The sequence below is a fragment of the Argiope bruennichi genome, chromosome X2 (genome assembly GCF_947563725.1).
Source record: "Argiope bruennichi chromosome X2, qqArgBrue1.1, whole genome shotgun sequence".
Taxonomy (NCBI): Eukaryota; Metazoa; Arthropoda; class Arachnida; order Araneae; family Araneidae; genus Argiope; species Argiope bruennichi.
This window is the reverse complement of record NC_079163.1, coordinates 6,357,327-6,376,562: the sequence shown is the minus strand read 5'-3', so window position 1 is coordinate 6,376,562 and position 19,236 is coordinate 6,357,327. Positions and strand designations below refer to the sequence as shown.

The following is a 19,236-nucleotide window of genomic DNA, read 5'->3' as shown; positions in this document are numbered from 1 at the left end:
GCTATTATATTGGTTAATTTCAAAATACTCACTTAAAAGTAAGAGCGATTAGTTGCACATTTTTACAATACAGAATATAGAAGAAATTGCAGCAGTAATTTTACTAATGAAATTCTATGTTCATTCTACTTTCATTTGAATTAATTCCGAACATAAAACATTGCTTTTTCTTCATAATCATAAAACACATAAAAAATTGCAAATTATTTTTTATATGTTAGTACACAATTAATCAGATTTTTAATATGTTTTTTTGATAATGAATACAAGAAAATAATGTTATCCAATATATAAACTCCATGCATTTTAAAGAAAATAAATCAAAATGTAAAAATAAACCATATACATTATGTGATCAAAAGTATACGAACACTTTCGGATTCATATATTATTGCAAATTTCTCTAGAAGATCTGAACAGACTGTTCTTGAATTTCTATCATGTAAAGAATACGCTTGGACAGACATTTTTTTAGTGATGATTCGATAAATAGGCATTTAATGGTCCGCCTATAACCTGATTAAAAAAAGGATTTGTGCTCATTCGATTTGAAAGGAATCTAATAACGCTTTGCAAATTTCAACAATGTTTTTGTTTGTTGTGGATTTAAATGCATTTTTTAATAGCTCCTATATCGAAAAAAAAAAAGTTTTTTTTTTTTAAATATTCTAAATTTTCTATATGTTTTTTAAATAACATACAGAGTTTTCAATCGAATTATACAAAACTTACAGAACATAAAAGAATATATTAGTGTAGTATTATACAATATAGCAAATAGAATAGCCCCGAAAACGAAATATTTGTAGCATTTTAATAGTGTATGTGTAGTATTATACAATATAGCAAATAGTATAGCCCAGAAAACGAAATATTTGTAGCAAATAATTTTAATAGTGTATGTGCGTAAAACATCAATTTTTCATCATTTCAAAGTAGATATATAGCACAACTTATATAGAAATACCAGTCGAATATCGTTAAAATGTAGAAAGATATTCTATCTCACTGATTTTTAGTCGTTCTTTAAGAGATGCTAATTGATGAATGATTTTCCACAAATTGATATATTTTTTTTTAAACTTGAGTCTTCGAATAGTTATACTAATTTGTAAAAAGGAACAAAATTCGCTAAATACCCTTGTCTACTTATAAATTAGTTCATAATTTTAATTGCAGAAAATTAGGCAGCATATATAACAATGAATTTGTATCAGGTTATTCATATTATTACCACAGACGTTAAAAATGCAACATTGTGCAATTGTTGATATGCATTATATAACTAAAACTCTCCGAACTCTTTATATATTTCTTACCCTGACGATGTATCAATTACTTATATAACACTGGGTCACCTAATGCAGTGATGCTGATCTATGAGAAAGACTATTCATTAGCTTTTGAAATGTTTCTGCAAGAAGCATATCTATTCTTGTCAAATAAAACTGTTACGCTCTGTCATTGATATGAGTTGTGGTTTCGCTCCAAACTGATGTTCCAGTTCATTCAATAAGTGTTTCGGAATTTTATTGGCTTGCTCAGAGTCCGGAACGCAATCCCACAGTGGAAGAAACATTTCAGTGAACAGAACGTCCTCAAAGCATAAGTGGGCCCCACTTCATATTAATAATTAACAAATCAGGATAAGTAAAACATAAAGGTGCCCGGGTACTTTTCAGTCATATAATGAATATCAAGTTATATAATGTTACAATTTTAATGTGTTAATACTGAATAAAGCGTAAAAAAATATACTGTTATTTATGATACTTAATGTATTCCAATTTACATTTATGTCTTTAATATATAAAATATGTAGAAATATTAACAGAGGCAGATTTCCAACTAGATATACTAGGAAGTTATCTAGAGTCACTGGACTAAGAGGTGGCACAGGCAGGTCGATTAAAAAATTTTATTAGCCTAGATGCGAAATAAGTTTTAAAAAAAGTACAAATTCTGAAAATTATAAAATATAGGAATATACAAACACTTCATCAAGTACAATTGGGCAGGTCATCAGTTTCATTATGTTCACTTTATCAATACATAATTTATAAACTCCAAGCATCAGTTTAAATATAGTGGAACATATTACAAATCTGAATGCCACACAGTCCTGGAGTATATTAAATATTAACAAACATATATTGAAAAAGTATCTAAAATAAAAAAAAAATTAACCTTAAATAAAACATTAGCATTTTTATTAATTTAAAAATTCGCCAGTGGGGATCTAGCTCATTTCTAACCTTTATACAGTTCAATACAGCTAATATAAAAATGATAATTTATGGAAAATCCTTACTTATTTAGTTTCTCTCAGAGAGAGTTTGAAATCCCGCTCATTGCAATGCGTTATTTTTTGGAATCCTAAATATATTCTACTGGAACTTTAAAATAAGTTCTCCGGTATATCTGGCTTTGAAAGGAAATATAGACATACTTCGATAAGTGCCATTAAAAATTATTTATTACAACTATTTTATATTATTTCTTCAAATATTTAAAGTACATTCATTATGTTTTATTTTAACATTTCTTCAGATATTCAAAGCATTAAATTGATATTTTAATACAATGCTACTTATTCTGTAAAGTAAAAAGTCTGCATATTACAATAAAAATTCATGGTTAAATTTTGAGATTAAAAAAAAATTTATTTTATCTAATATGCATGCTGTATTTATGAAAATGTATGTAAATATTACTTAAACCAAACAAAATCACTGAAGAAATATGGAAACATTATCAGCTCTCTGTGAGATAGGATGAATCCATATAATTTTCTTCAATAATATCTGGTCAGGCTCCTACTTTCCCTCGTGACCGAATAATCACTATAAAATATGAGTTCAAAACTTTTTTTTACACAATGGGAGATCAATTCGTCCAACTTGTCACGAGAAATTAAAAAAAAATGTAAATCCGAAAGGGCCCGAATAATTTTGATATATAGTGTATATTGATTACTCAAGGATTTCAACATGCGTTTCCTTCTGGTAAATCTTATTTTAAAGAAAGGATTTTTTTTATTTTCACAATAACATGATAATTCACTGTACACTTGGCATAAAACTAAATGATGTTTTTATCTGTACAGTAAAAAAAGAAATAGTTTGAAAAATATTTGATTTAATACTTGACTTGAAATTATTTTCTAAAGATTTTTTACTCAATGAAATCTTTTATTCAGCGTTTTCGTATGAGAATGTGTGCTACTGGAATAAACTCAATTGTTTTGTTTCTATCAGTTTCAAAAGTGATCCAAAAATATTAGCAGGGAAGAAACTCTTCAAATTACCTAACCATAAAGGCAATATTAAGCAGGGTAAAATCAAGTAGATCACTTAAATCTATTAACTTTGCTATTAGAAGTTATGTAAAAAATTTTAAAATAAAAACTAAAAATTTCAAAGCATAAAACTGAAAGATTTTTCGAAATTTCTGAGGGATAATAACATCCGCAGATCCTTACACAAAGAAGGAACAAAACTAAAGAGAACAAATTTGATTATATGAGCATTTAAATACACATTAGAAGTTTTATAAGTTTAATAAAATTTTAGATTGCAAACACATACATTCAATTAGTATTAATAAAAGAATAATTTTTATATGGAAGAGAAAAAGCAAGGATGGAAATAATAGCAGTTAATGAATATTCATTTAGTTGTTAAATTTTACAAATAAATAGTGAGTAGAAAGAATGTGAAGAAAATTGATATTCATCAGTTGGTCAGGGATAGTTTGGATTGTGCAGTGAAGAAGAAAGAGTGAGGATCCAGAAAAAAGTATATTGCAACAAAGACAAACCAAAATAAAAAGTACTCACATGGCCCATTGCTATTACCAGGGTCTAAAATAATAAAAGATTATAAAAAAAGCAAGTTAATTTATGGATCTTAACGTGCATAAAAACAAAATTTTCAACCTGAATAAAATTCAAATTATTTTTAAAATTATAAACATAAAGAAAACAGAAGTCCATACAAATAATATTGATATTGCCAAAAAATAAGAGTAACAAATAATAAAGTTATCAAATAAAGAAATATGCAAAATGACTACAAACAAATAAATAGAATGGTTAGTTTTGCAATGTAAGTAAAGCTATTTCGTGAATAGTTTTTCCCACAGGAACCGTAAGTAAAAATATTTTCGAAATATTTAGCAAGTCCATAAATAATACATTCAAAAATACAATATATAAAATGAATACTCTATACCTGTTCGATGATCCATGGTTGACTGCGACAAAATTAACAGTAAGGGAAGTAATTGGCAAAAACGAATATAGCAAGTTTATAGAAATACAGAACTTGCTCTGAATCTATTTTTCTATGATATGGTTCCTGATTTTTTCAGCACGATTAATTAAATATATCGACTATTTATTACATATTGGATGGATGCGAAAATGTATTTCAGCTACATTACTCGATTATTTATTTCATAATTAACGATTTATAATAAAAATGCCGGAAGAAATACTTAAATACGTAACTATCAAAGACAACAATGGTAAGTGTTGTGGAAATAATTTTATTTGCTCCTCTCGGCATATTTGGTTTTATAAAGTGAAATAAATGTATTTATTTTGTATCTAGTGGCTTCTTCTAAGACGGGCGCCTGGTCATCTGCATCTTCCATAATTCCAAATGATGAGTATTTCGAGTTTCAAACAGTTCCCTCATTTTTTCCCTCTTTACTATGATCATTTTATCTTTTTTTTCTTTCCAGCTGTTTATTTCAGCTGGTTTAATTTGGTTTGATCAACCCCTTTTTTAAAACTTGCATTCCAGGCTGCTAAAAGAAAAACCTCATTATTCTTCTTCCTCAGATTTTTTTATTACCTTCGAAGACGCTAATTAAAAAAATATTTTGAACAACAAAACTGCTCGCAATTAAAATGTAAAATTCAAGCTGACTTTCATTTGTGCATGTAAAAGAATGTAATTTTGTTAAAAATTAAACATATCACTAAGAAATCGTTACTCTGTCTTGCAAATTTTTTATAATATAAAAGGCGAGTTGCTCTTCCATTCCATTTGATCAGTAAATCCTATTATTTTTGTTTCAAGAAAAGCTTAAATAAATGGTACTGGGGCTAAAGATCTTGAAATTCAAAGCATTAAAATTTCAATAATTCAGTTCACCTGTGATTCTTTACAAAGAACCTTTCCAATCTATGTAGCAGTAAAGCTGAATTTAAGGAAATAACAAAAAAAAAAAAAAAAAAAAAAAAAACCGCCAATTAGTTTACATTTTTGGTTGCTCAGAAAGAACATGCGATATGCATTTTTACAGCTACTTAACATATATTTACATTATGATTCATGGATCGGAAAATATGAAATTTTATAGTGGTGTTGCTCGTGGTCCTCTTCAAAGGTTTTCCTTTCTCCCCAAAAATAATATATAAACTTTTAAAGGGATAAAATACACTGGCGGGATATATGAAAGAAATGACTATAAAAACTTTTGATTTCAAATATTTTGGACCTACGAACACAAAGCTTGCACAATGGCTGACAAATCTTCATACAGAATTATTTTTTTTTGCCCATACGTTTAAATAAGAACACATATTACTTATACATTTAAATAAGGAACAAAGGAAGTGTGATATAATATGTGCAGGCCGAATTAAGCCCAGTAAATATCCACAGGCAAATCAGTCTTCACCAACAACCTTGTCAATTCTAAACACCTTATCTCTCTCTCTCTCTCTCTCTCTATATATATATATATATATATATATATATAAATGATAAATTTTAGTAAAAATGCATCTTATGAGTAATTAGATTACCAATATTATCTTATTTAAATGAAATGATAATTGCTTTATTTTAATTTTATTAATATTAAAAACAATTGTTAACATTTTATTTTTTAATTAATTTAATTACTTAAAATTATTGACTTACTTAAATATTTTTCAACAAAAGAGTTTTTTAAGTAAACATTTTTATAACAAACTGAAATAACAAAGATATTTAATTTTAAAGAAAACAGAAAATGGTTGTCAAAAGTTTTCATCACATTCCGGATATTTTTAAATTAGAGGTTCAAACGTTTTAAAATAAGAAAACAGCATTATTTTGTAAAGTTATTAAACAATTCATATTATATATTTCAATTTACATTGAGGAAGATTGTACAATTTCATATTGCAATCTTCCTCACTTTTTTAACACGGATTCCGTTAAATTACATTGAAATCAATTTATGAACCATTCTATGTGTTTTCAAAATAGCTGATGTTGACGGAAATTTAAAAAAAATGCATATTTCGAACGGAAAGAAAGGATAAAAAGTTACCAGACATTTTCTTTTTTTAAGGAACGGATAGACTGTATTATTATCATAAAATTGCGGTATTTCTAAAATTTCCTGAAGCAATTTGAAATTTGATGGATGTAATTATTAACATTATTAATTATTATTATCTATATTTAAAGAGGCTAATTATACAGAGTTTCAAGAGTGAAGATATTTAATTGTTTCAATATAATTCCCTGAACATGACAAATTCCTTCCTGAATATAAATATTATTTTCAGTGGAAAAAAAACACACTTTAATATCTAGTTAGAGGGAAAGAAAGAAAATAAAATTAAAAATAAACAGAAAAAAGATGAAACTGTGCTCTATCAATCGTTTATTATTAAATGTTAGTATCTGAATAACTGGATTCATTTTTTAAAAAAGCTTCCCTGGTTAATATAATTTTTCTTCTGTTGGTTAACAAAGATTATACGTATAATTTTTTAAAACCAAATTATAAAATTATCAAAATCTTTTCCTAATACAGATTTTGATTAAACCTTTTTACATGAAATTGATTTGTTAATATTTTTGTTATGTTGGAAATATTCCTTCGACTCCATGAAATATATCCCAAAAATAATATGTCTAAAGATTTCTCCTTTGTACGTTTCCAGAAACTTCATCCAGGAGGAATTAAAATAATTATATATTAATTCTTTGTTATGACGTTTTACAAATAAGTTGCTAAACTTTTTTATCATTTAAAAATATTAAATGAATCCGAAAACAAATCGATGGCAAACGTCAAAATTAAAATCAGTATTTCAATTATTATTATTAACAACATAATAAATATTCTCGATGAAAGGCTATGCGGGGATTTCAGGAATGTAAGTCGATATCTCAGTGTTTCCCACAAATGTTCCAGTTTAAATTCTGCGATTAGGCTGATCATTTTGTTCATTGAATACTTTCATATTCAAGATAATTTATCACTAGAGCAGAACAATAGACACACGCTTATCGCCATTAGAAAGAAGTTATTGCTCACTGGATTCCTAAGCAATCTGATATGAGGATCAAAAAACTTTATCGCTGAATATTTCATCATTCATAGTTGCATTAGTGGAAACTCGTAACTCGATGTGGTAATTCAAAATGATACCCTCTTAGTCATACTTTTATCCTTTTTTTTATATTACTACCTTTCATAAGTATTTTCAGATTTTAAGTGCTTTAGTGACTCATTAGAAAAGATAATTTAGTTCCAATAAGTGATATTCCAATCGTAATGATCTCTGCAACACATCAACCAGCAGTCCTAGTTAGTGCGAGGTAATTCATTGGTTTCTTTGCAAATAGCCTTCTTCTACACAGCCTGTCGCTGATATTATATTAGGGCAAATGGAGCTACATCTACAGTGATCTCCTGTCAATTTCGCCGACACCAATTGTCTATTCTTCTTGAAATCTTTGCCATATAATGATCCTGAAAGTCTTTGACAATTTTTGAGTTTTTATATCGTAACTCATCAGTCTTAAAAACCTTTCTAAATTCTTAAAATAATACGTCCTAAATTTTAAGTCTTACCTTATTAATTACCAATGTTACCTTTAAACCAACAAATAATCTTTAATTGAAATTCACATAGATTTAAAATAAAACACTTTAAGATAATTTTAGTTTTTCTCGCCAGGGTATTTTATCACACAATAGCATAACAACGATGGGAAATAAATTGCACTGCAGTGTCTCAATTATTACTTTGATAGATAAAAACAATTTTTTATCATATTCCCTCAAGGTAATTTCTTTATTAGATATTATTTAAAAATAAGCTCATATTTCATAATAAATAATAATAAGCATTTTTTCAGAGAAAGACTTTTTTTACAGAATACAATTCAAAATATAAGATATTTTAATAAAAAATAGAATTACCAGTGGTAAAATTAACTCCAAAATCTTCATGTGTATTTCCTTCAACAATACTATAAATTAATTGTCTTCCTTCTGGACTGTCAGCTAAAACTGTAAGAACGGCAGATTTCGAATGCAAAGATTCAGCAACGGATATGTTATAGTATTGTTTTGGAAATACTGGCATATCTCTGTTAATGAGACGAATAGGTACTTCAACAATACTTCTTAAAGGCGGATGACCTGTATGAATGATATATGGAAAAATCATTTTTTTTAGTCATGAAGAAAGGTAAAATTTAAGTGACATATATTTGAAATCCATGTTTATTATCAATTATAAGTGTATACTTCTATGCTTATATTAAAAAGTAATTTTATCACTATTAAATCTTGCACTAATATAACATTATAGCTTTTATGTTTGTTACAGTGTAACAGAACTTATTAGGAAGGATATAAATGTAAAGAAAACAAGAGTTCCTGTTATAAATATCATATTGTTTGTTTATTGTAACAGGAATTATTAGTAGATTACAAAAAGAATGAATAGCAGTGGAGTCCTATTATCCGACAATAATCATTTTAATCGACATTGGCTCAAAATGAATAAAAATTTAAAAAAAGAGTATAAATGTAAAAATATACCTTGAAGTTTTCATTACCATTAAGCAAGCCAATTGTTAAGCTGACATCCTTGTGCATTTACCGCAGTTAGTCAATTAGACCGTGGTTGTAACCGAATATCAATGTTAATATTTTGTTAGTTTTTATGCAATTATTTTGTTATAGAATAGTTGTTTCAACAAAAGAGCATTTAAAAAAAAGCTTGGAAATGACAGTGACGTTAAAAAGACTTAAATGGACAACATTCCTGCTTTATCCGGTTCATTCACCAGTTCTTTTGCTACAGTTTAATTTCAATGAATTAGCAGTATAATTTCCATAAAGGTTATATATCGGATGATTTCCAAAAAAGAATTAACATTTCATGGACTGCAATGCATTAAGCTACCATATCAAATATATTTGAACCCATTTTGCACAAATACATTTTTTTATTGAAGTTAGAATTGGATACTTGGAAGAGTAATTTCTATGGATTCTGACTTAAAATTATTAGAAATATTTGTAACTTTTTTAACATACATTTGTAAAAATATACGATTTTATTCATATTTTTAATCCCTTAAAACAATTTTTAAATAGATGGCATACATGCTATAATTTTTTATACTAAAAACTGCAGGTGTGAATATATTATTTGCATTAAAATTCAGAACTACAAATTTGAATGTTTCAGAGTTGTTCAATGCATAATTCATAGATGAAAAACACTTTAGGGATTTAAAATATAAATATCTTTACCATGGAAATTATAAAACGTAATTTAAATATATTATATAACATGTCTTTAAAAGAAAATTTATACACAAATAATACAGATTAAAATCTTTTATTTACCTCCATCAATTGCAGCGATAGTTATTTCATGATCAAGATTCTGCGACCCAACTGGCTTTAAAAGAATTATTTCTCCACTTTTTGGATCAACTTTAAATGTTTTATTGTCGCCTTCAACTAGTTCATAATGAACTTCACTGTTTTTACCAAGATCTAAATCAATTGCATGTACCTATAATGCAAAATAATCTTTAATAAATTAATTACAACATTAAAATACCATTATATAAAATAGAAATATAAAATATTACAGAATCTATTAGCAGAATAATTTTATTAATAGTAACTCAATAATTTTAACTTTCCATTTATAGAAGAATCGATCCACACAGAACGATTGATAAAGGAAAAGAAATCCAATTAGAAAACATTTATAACTTTCTAGCTGCCTTTGACGACCAATATTTGTTCACCAATATAACTGAAATTTTAAGCTTTTAAATACTAATTTAGAATGCACATTTAAGAAAGAATTTTAAGAAAACATTCACATTGTTATTTGATAAAATCGAAAAATATGAATTTAACTGAATAAGGCAAAATAAATTATAACGCTTACAGTTTAAAGAAATATATATACTACAAAATAATATCCGGAATAAAAGTCTTACTTCGGAATTTATGTCCAAAGAAAGTGTTTTTTAATCTTAATTTTAACATTGGCAAAAGCACTCGAATGAATGTTTTGTTGGATGAGTTTAAATTTCATAACAATAAAGATTAATCGTTACAAATTGTGTATTACATTTTCAAAAATGACGAAAAGTAATAATAATAATAATAATAACATTGCATAGGTAATTTTAATTTAAATGACATTTTTTTTTTTGTTTTAAGATAATTTAAAAACCATTTTTGTGAGATAATAGTTTTGTTAGACAAGTTCACCAATTTCCATTAGTAAGTCTAGCGATAATCCATCTGGCAATGGAAGCCTATTTTCGCGCTCGATTAAGGATTGCTTGACGCCTTCTTTAAAAATTTCTTTTGCATCGCGTTTCCTCTGAGTAAATAGTTTTTGGTAACCCCTACCCAGATCATTTCTGATAGTACTTTGAAACTTCATTAATTAATGAAGCATTGGACTAAAGTCAGCTATAAAAACGTAAATTACTTTCCATAATACATGTTGTTGTTGTTTCTTATCGCATTTGCCACGGATAAGCCCTCTGTTCAAAGACAGCCGGTTTAAGACTAAGGGCGCGCGTCTCTTGTTTTTTTATCGTAGAACCAACTTGGGCCAAGAGTACGACTTGACTACTCACGCATCACTCATTCGCTTGCACAACCCCTTTTTACAAAAGGGCACATTCACACATCTCAAAGATAGAACAGGAAGAACAACCATGCCCAAGCCGCAACTCGAACCCAGGACGCCCAGATCACGGGGAAGATGCGCTAACCCTATGCCAGGACGCCGGCTCCATAATACATTATAAATATAATATAAAAACATTACTTTTTCATTATGATTTTTTGAAGTTTGCACGAATTTATGGCACACCCTGTATATATAGAGAGAGTCAGAGAGATACAGATTATTGAATAATAAAATATTCTTACCTTACGAACAATATAGCCTTTTTGAGCTTCCATAGGAACCACGGAATAATATGGCAAATTTACAAATATAGGAGGATTATCATTAACATCTGAAACTGTTACTTCAACTAAAATATGAGCTATCTGTACTGGAGTAGTGAGTTCACTTTTAACTTCGACAACCAGAGTGTAAAAGCTCTGTAATTCTCTGTCAAAAGGTATACCTTTAGTTCTTATGACACCAGATGTTGATCCTATTTCAAACATATCAGAAGGATTTAAGATTTTGAAAGTCAGGTGTTCATTCAAAGCGGTGCCGACGACAGTTATAACAGCTACAGTAACTACCTTTGCTGAATTTTCTTCCACCTTAGCAAAATATTTAGGTTTATTGAAACGTAGAGTACTTGCTCGCGATTCTTTAACTTTTATTGAAACTTTGGCACTAGCTTCATATTCACTGTCACTTGCTGAAACCACAAGTTGATATTCTTCATTCATATCATCAGGATTTTTAACTGTGATTTCGCCTGTATCTTCATTGATAGCAAATTTTTCTCCATAATTTCCTGAAACAATGTTATATTTGATTGAGATAGTGGCCACTGTATCAGGATCAGTGGCTCTTACAGAGGTGATAACTACCCCTTGATGAGTCGGTAATAAAACTGTCGCTGCATAAGATGGATGTTCAAACTGAGGTGGGCAGTCATTAATATCAGAGATAAAGATAGTAACTGTAGCAGGAATAGTAGCACTAAGTCTGGGCTTTCCCATATCTGTCACTTGCACTGTAAATGTATAATTAGAAAATTTTTCGTGATCTAGAACCTGTGAAGTACTAATAGCACCTAAAAATAATAGCATAAATTAATAGTATTCGTATAGATCTCTAAAAAAAGAGCATATTTAAAACTAAGTAGAATGCAAGATAAATAATTTTTAAAATCAGCTATTAAAAAGACTCAAGCTATTAAAAAGAGTTTCAGCTTGATTTATTTGCGTCTATTCTATGCAACAACAACAACAACAAAAAAAAAACCCTAAGTTTTATTTTTGATATAAAGAATTGAAGAAAAACTTTTGACCTGCTTACACAAATGCAATATTGTACACACAGGTTCGCCATTTTCGCATACATGCATAATATGTACAGTAGAAACAGAAAGTGATATAAGAATTATCAAGAGTGAACGAAGAATCTTTAGCAGTAAATTCAATCACAGCTGCTCAAATATAAAATAAAGGCAAAGGGAAGATAATATTTTTTACGATGATTACTTCACATTTGCTCTATATAAATTAACATGTGTTTTTAATTTCTGTTGGCTGACAAATAATATTAGAAAAGATACTCATTTCCCAAAATAGATAAATATCACTAAATTGAAACTTTATTAACATGCGACCATCTTTACAATCATATTTCACTTAAAAGGTTTGATAATTTTTATTTAAACTGATTAAGAAATCTTCCAAAAAAAACAATCACTGCAAAGAAAGAGCTATTTAAAATAAATGCAATTAATATTATATATTAGAAATTTTCAAATGCACACATGAAGTGTAAACTCGGTTAATCTATTTAGCGTTTCTATTTTTTTACCATCTGCATTTTGAAATGATGAGAGTAAATAAACAATAAATTCTATACTTACCAGTACTTGAATCGATTCTGAAGTACAAATTTGCAGTTTTTTCCACAATTTTATAAAAAAGAACTGCATTAAGTTCTGAATCTTTGTCTGCAGCAGCAACAACCAAAGGAAGATTGGACTGATCTAATACAATACTATCAGCATCAACTGCTTCACTTATAAGACCAATCATTTCAGTTTCCAAAAAGTAGGGATGATTATCATTACGATCCAAGACATGAACTAACACCATAGTCTCTGCTGTAGTTCCAACCATATTTGTTGCACGTATAGTCAAGTTATAAAAAGTATTAGCTTCATAATCAAGAGACTTTGTAGTGAGAATGACTCCTGAAGTTGGGTTTATTGTAAAACTATCATCTTTGTTCCCATCAACAATTTCGTAATAAACAGAGGAGCGGCAAGTTGCAGATACACTTACAACTTTTATTTCACTTCTACCATTTTCAAATAATTCAACGATATATTCTAGTTTATCAAATTTTGGAGGTGCATTATCAGCAACTGTAATAATAATGTGTACATTAACACTTCCATTTAAAGGTACATCACCATGATCTGTAGCTCTTACACTGAGAAAATATTCCGACATTGCATTACGATCCAACTTCTGAGCTACTTGAATGATGCCAAGAGTAGGTTCAATAGAAAAAGCCCTACCAACATTTCCTAAAAGAGAAAAAGAAAACACTTTTATGTAAAAATGAGCCATTATAAATGGAAACATATTAGATTTGATATAAAACATCACAAATGAAGAGAATTAATATTTTTCTCATATTAAAATTAAGAATGAAATAAAGGGTAGTTATAATTAAAGTGACCCTGCTCAGACTTATGCAGAGACCGTTCTGGTAGATGTATTTTGGTGAAACTAGGTATATAAATTATTTTGAACGTGGAGAGAAGAAATCTGCCATAAAAACTAATAATTCAAATTTCGAAAAATACAACACCATTTCAAATTCGAATTTGAAAAAGCGATACATAAAACATAAACAAAACGTTTTTTACACTCGTGTCCATAAATTAAGGATAATGCAAGTTCAGGAAAAGAAAGAGTCAAAGCAAAACAAATGTGACTTATTTGTAAAGCCTATTTGTTGAACAAAAGGTAAAGAGTAAAAACAGATGCTATATGTTAGACATAATTAATAAAAATTGCGATTTTTTGCTCCCTGGAGCAAATTACAAAAAAAAAAAAACAATATTACATGGTTGGTATCAAGATTAATACATAGTATGTCTCCCAGACGATGCAATACAGTCCGTACAACGCCTAGGCATGCTGAGTATCAAATTATAGATCTGATCTTGGGGAATATTACACCACTCATCAAGCAATGCTCTTCGAAGTTTCGATAGACATGTAGAAGGTGGCTGACGCGCTGCAACACGTCGGTCAAGCATGTCCCACACATGCTCTACTGGATTCAAGTCCGGTGAGAATGCTGACCAATCCATACGGGTGATATCCTCCGATCGAAGGCATTCGTTTACGATGTTTGCACGGTGAGGTCGGGCGTTGTCATCCATAAACAAGAATTCTGCGTCCATGGCGCCCTGAAACAAACGTACATGTTCCAGAATGACGTCCCGATAGATTTGATCTGTCATGGTTTCACTTTGAGCATGCAGGTCAGTTCAGGAATTCCTCCTCAAATGAGCAATCCTGCACCACCGTAACGGTGTAGTTCACTGATGTTCTCTTGGTGGTAACGGGTACCTGCACTCTCCATATGAAAGCCCGGCGAGAATCAGACTGCAAGCTAAACCTGGACTCGTCGGAAAGCATCACACTAGCCCACTGTTGCGGTGTCCACAATGCATGCTCTCTACTCCTGGCTAACCACTAGTGACAGTGAGTTGCAGTAAGTGGAACACATCTGACAGGCTTACGAGCATATAGACCAATCTGCCCTAAGCGTCTGTACACGGTCTGCCTTGAAACTGTCGTACTAATGGCTAAAAAGAGCTGACGAGACAGGTCTGATGCTGTGCTCCGTCTGTTTCTTTTGGCAGTAACTGCCAAATACCGCTCTTCATTCGGCGTTGTAACTCGGGGGCGACCTGTGCTGTAACATCTACTTACATTACCATCATCTTTGAATCGTTGCCAAAGCCTGGAGATGACAGCCTGGGCGATTCTAAGTTTCTCGGATACTTCTAGCTGGGTAAGCCCACATTTCAGATGACCGATAATTCTACCACGTAAAAAATCATCCAAATGCGTTCTTTGTGTCATAATTATGCGGTTATTGTACTAAAAGGCTTATAAAGCGCACGCAAATAATTTTACTTCTTTGCCTATATTCCTTATACATCACTCTCTTACATTCTCGTCATTGTGACGCACTATCGGTGTCATATGATGGCTTCCTGCAATTTGCATATGATTTTTGAATATGTGTGTAGTCATTTTACGGGTATATGTATTTTAGAGTTCGATTTCAACGTGACTCTGCATTTCCTTAATTTATGGACATAAGTGTAGTTGCATCATTTGTTCAATATTTATACTATTTGGGACCATCACGTCTTCAACAGCAGTGCGAACTATTTCTGGAGGAATTGCAATTGAATATGGCGCATTATTCTTGATTTCAATTCAGGCAAAGTCTGTAAGCCTTCTCCATAGACACAATCTTTCAGTAATCTCCACAATCAGAAATCAGAGATTCAAATCTGGAGTCAGAGAATATCTCGAAATTACTCTACAATTTCCAAAGTGGGTACAGAGCACTTGCCAATCAACATGGGGTGTTTGTTATCCTATGAAATTAGTATTCCCTAAAGTTTCACGTTCTTGTAAGGCAGGAATTACCTGCTGTCTTAGAAACTGGCACTAACAGATACCTGTGACGGCATACCTTTTAGGTCCTTGAAAAGTGTTCCAACTCCCCCCCCCAAAGGAGATAAAAATGAATTTAGCATTAAAACCACATCATATAATAACGTAATCAGAATGCAGATGCTATCCATGTACAGTGTTAGGGCGTGTAGTATCCCATGTGCGACAATTCAAAGTATTCACTGCTCCATCTAAGGTAAAAGGCGTCTCATCTGACCACAAAATGTTCCTAGACAATGCACTATTTAACAACTATTTCGTCCGGAAAAAGGTAAATAAAATCAATGCAGCTTTTGCATCACGTAGACCTTATTTGGATACCACTTTAAAATGAATATCAGAACCTTTCGTATCTTAGACAGAGATAAATCACGTGACATCTCTCCAGCACTTGTCGAAAAACATTGGGAAGCGGATATTTCATATTTTCACTTGAAATTTATTTACGTCCTCTCCTGGAAGCATATCCAACTTCCGAGTCTATTCAAATTTAGTAATCCTCTTTTATAATCTGTTCTTCGACACAGGCGTTATTCGCCAGCCTTTCAAAGCATGATTTTTCTCATTAAATAGTTGCTGCAATTCTGATAAAACATGACACAACAAAGTTTGATCTCTTCTATAAAGGTATAGTAAAAAATGATTTTACGGATTTGACTACTAGAAGTTTTAAACGTTGCTACTTTGTATAGCGACATTTCTATATTGCAAGAAAAGTGTCATCTAATGGTCATAATTTAAACTATTATTTTTTGAAGTTTACTTTTCCCCATAACTAATATAACGCATAAACCAAGTTTCAATAAATGAAGTATGTCAACTAGAACAGATCCTACATAGATAGAAGTAAGGTTACTAATTATAATCATCTTGTAGAACTACATAAAAAAAACAATAAAAATAATATTTAAAAATGATTTATTTGTCAAAACTATTCTTTTCGAAATCAAAGTAAAATCATAATTTAGAAATAAACGAAAAATCACATAAATTGCGTGAATCTAAGCTGATTATGGAAAAATTTAATAGAAAATAGCATACACAATTATATATATATATATATATATATATATATATATATAGATAGATAGATAGATAGATAGATAGATAGAAAGAGAGAGAGAGAGAGAGAACGATAATCTGTACTTTTAAATAGAACATAGTATTTTTAGAATTTTATTTACTTGCTAAATAAATTTAAGCTTGAAATTTATTTTAAAAACTAAACAATATAGTTTAAATGAATTGTTATTTAATCAAAAAAATATTTAAACAAAGTAATTTTTCTCTTTAGAGAAATAAATATTTAGCATATAATTACCAGAAACAATTGAATAAGTAAGTTGAGCATTTTTCCCTTTATCTCTGTCTACAGCAATAACTTGTAACACAGATGTTCCAGCTGCAGCTGTTTCAAATACTTGGCCCTCAAACATATTCGTTAAAAACTGAGGTGCATGATCATTATGGTCATAAACAATTACTTCTAGTCTAGTAAAACATCTTTTTGAAGGAGTTCCACTATCCATCACAGCAACAGTGAGTATATGTCGTTGAGCAGTTTCATGGTCTAAGGGTTGAGCAATGGATAATATTCCTGTTCTTGAATCCAAACGGAATTTAGAAATACTATATGGACTAGCACTAAATGAATTAGAAGAAAGAAAAAGGAAACCATAAATAATATTATCCAGCATTATATAAACACACAGAACGTCATAAAATAAAGTTTAATGGAGCATTTCAAGCCACACTTTTCATAAACAACCAAGCAATATATATATATCTATATACTTATAATAAAGCTCAATGTGTGTGTGTGTGTGTGTGTGTGTGTGTGTGTGTGTGTGTGTTGGCGCTCTACAGGCCAGACCGTTTGACATACAGCTACCAAATTTGGTACATGTATACCTTGGAGGTTGGGAATGTGCACCTGGGGTTTCTTTTTTCGAATTTTTAATTAGAATTTTAATTATTAATTAAAAACTAACTTTCCCGCCAAAAAAATCTTCCATTTTCCCCACCGCCAACTTTTCCGCCAAAAAAATTCTTCCATTATCCCCAGCGCCAAACGAGAAAGGCTTCAGTTTTTTTTTTCTCCCAACAGTAATGAGGCTAGGGTTAAAATTTTTCGGCCGATTATTTCAATCGGTTCTGTTTATTTTCTTAATGTTTGATGCATTTAAAATTAAACATTGTTAATGAATCAATCTTTCAGATTCATTCTGAAGTACTTTTGAATTAAAATAAAACAGAATAAAGGAAATTAAAAATTTCTAATCCGCATAGCGTTACCCCAACTGGCGTAGAAAAAATCACGTATTTGCGTTACGTAACAGGCGAAGAAAATTCACGCATGCGCATTCTGTTCTGATTGTTGCCATGACAACGTTATCAATGGATGATTTAAATTCTTTTTGGGTTAGTTGCATGCTTTTGTAAGTAAATTGTATTTATGTTAGTTATATATTTTTTGTATATGCTTATAGTTTTAAGCACATCGTTTTTTAAGTAGTTTTTTTTAAAACCTGTTTTCAACCGTTTATTTTAAACGATTCGTTTTATTTTCTTAGTGTTTGATGCATTTAAATTTAAACATTGTTAATGAATCGATCTGCTCATAATGAATCTAAGAAAATTTTGTTGACCAACTCTTGAGATATTACATAAATTAAAAAATATATTCTTTAGTGCCCATAAAGTTTAAACGCTGAGTGACTCTATTTTCAGTAATCAGATTATAAAAAAATGCTTTGTTTCAGTAAAACATATTATTATATTAATTGGAGATAAATTCTTTCCACTTTAATTTAAAGCATAAATTCTACCGTTTTCAACCGTTTATTTTAAACGATTCGTTTTATTTTCTTAGTGTTTGATGCATTTAAATTTAAACATTGTTAATTAATCGATCTGCTCATAATGAATCTAAGAAAATTTTGTTGACCAACTCTTGAGATATTACATAAATTAAAAAAGATATTCTTTAGTGCCCATAAAGTTTAAACGCTGAGTGACTCAATTTTCAGTAATCAGATTATAAAAAAATGCTTTGTTTCAGTAAAAAATATTATTATATTAATTGAAGATAAATTCTTTCCTCTTTAATTTAAAGCATAAATTCTACGGGTGCTAACAGAAAATGAGAGAGATACATATTACGTTATGACTGAAGGCCTTTATAATATTATGAATGAATTATATGATAATCAAAATTTGAAGTTTTAAAATATATTGATGAAGAAGCTATTAAAGTATAAATTGCATAAAATATTTAATTATTAAAATTTTAACGAACATTAAGATTGGCGAACCGGCTGGTCGCCAAAGGCGGCTAGTATATAATAAAGCTCAATGTGTGTGTGTGTGTGTGTGTGTGTGTGTGTGTGTTGGCGCTCTACAGACCAGGTCATTTGACATACAGCTACCAAATTTGGTACATATATACCTTAGAGGTCGGGAATGTGCACCTGGGGTCCCTTTTTTTGAAATTTTAATTAGAATTTTAATTATTAATTAAAA

At 29.7% G+C, this 19,236-nt stretch overlaps 1 protein-coding gene across 3 annotated transcripts in view; it reads right to left on the bottom strand.

Moving 5' to 3' along the window:
- The window catches only part of LOC129960261 (fat-like cadherin-related tumor suppressor homolog), a 595,142-nt gene that overhangs the window by 50,520 nt on the left and 525,386 nt on the right, over positions 1 to 19,236 (bottom strand). For all 3 annotated transcript variants that reach the window (XM_056073541.1, XM_056073540.1, XM_056073542.1), the window contains 6 exons: positions 17,036 to 17,358; positions 12,864 to 13,532; positions 11,227 to 12,056; positions 9,664 to 9,835; positions 8,221 to 8,442; positions 3,839 to 3,862 (listed from right to left, as the gene is read on the bottom strand). In XM_056073541.1, the coding sequence (XP_055929516.1) occupies positions 3,839 to 3,862; positions 8,221 to 8,442; positions 9,664 to 9,835; positions 11,227 to 12,056; positions 12,864 to 13,532; positions 17,036 to 17,358 (2,240 nt within the window). The remainder of the gene's footprint in view (positions 1 to 3,838; positions 3,863 to 8,220; positions 8,443 to 9,663; positions 9,836 to 11,226; positions 12,057 to 12,863; positions 13,533 to 17,035; positions 17,359 to 19,236) is intronic.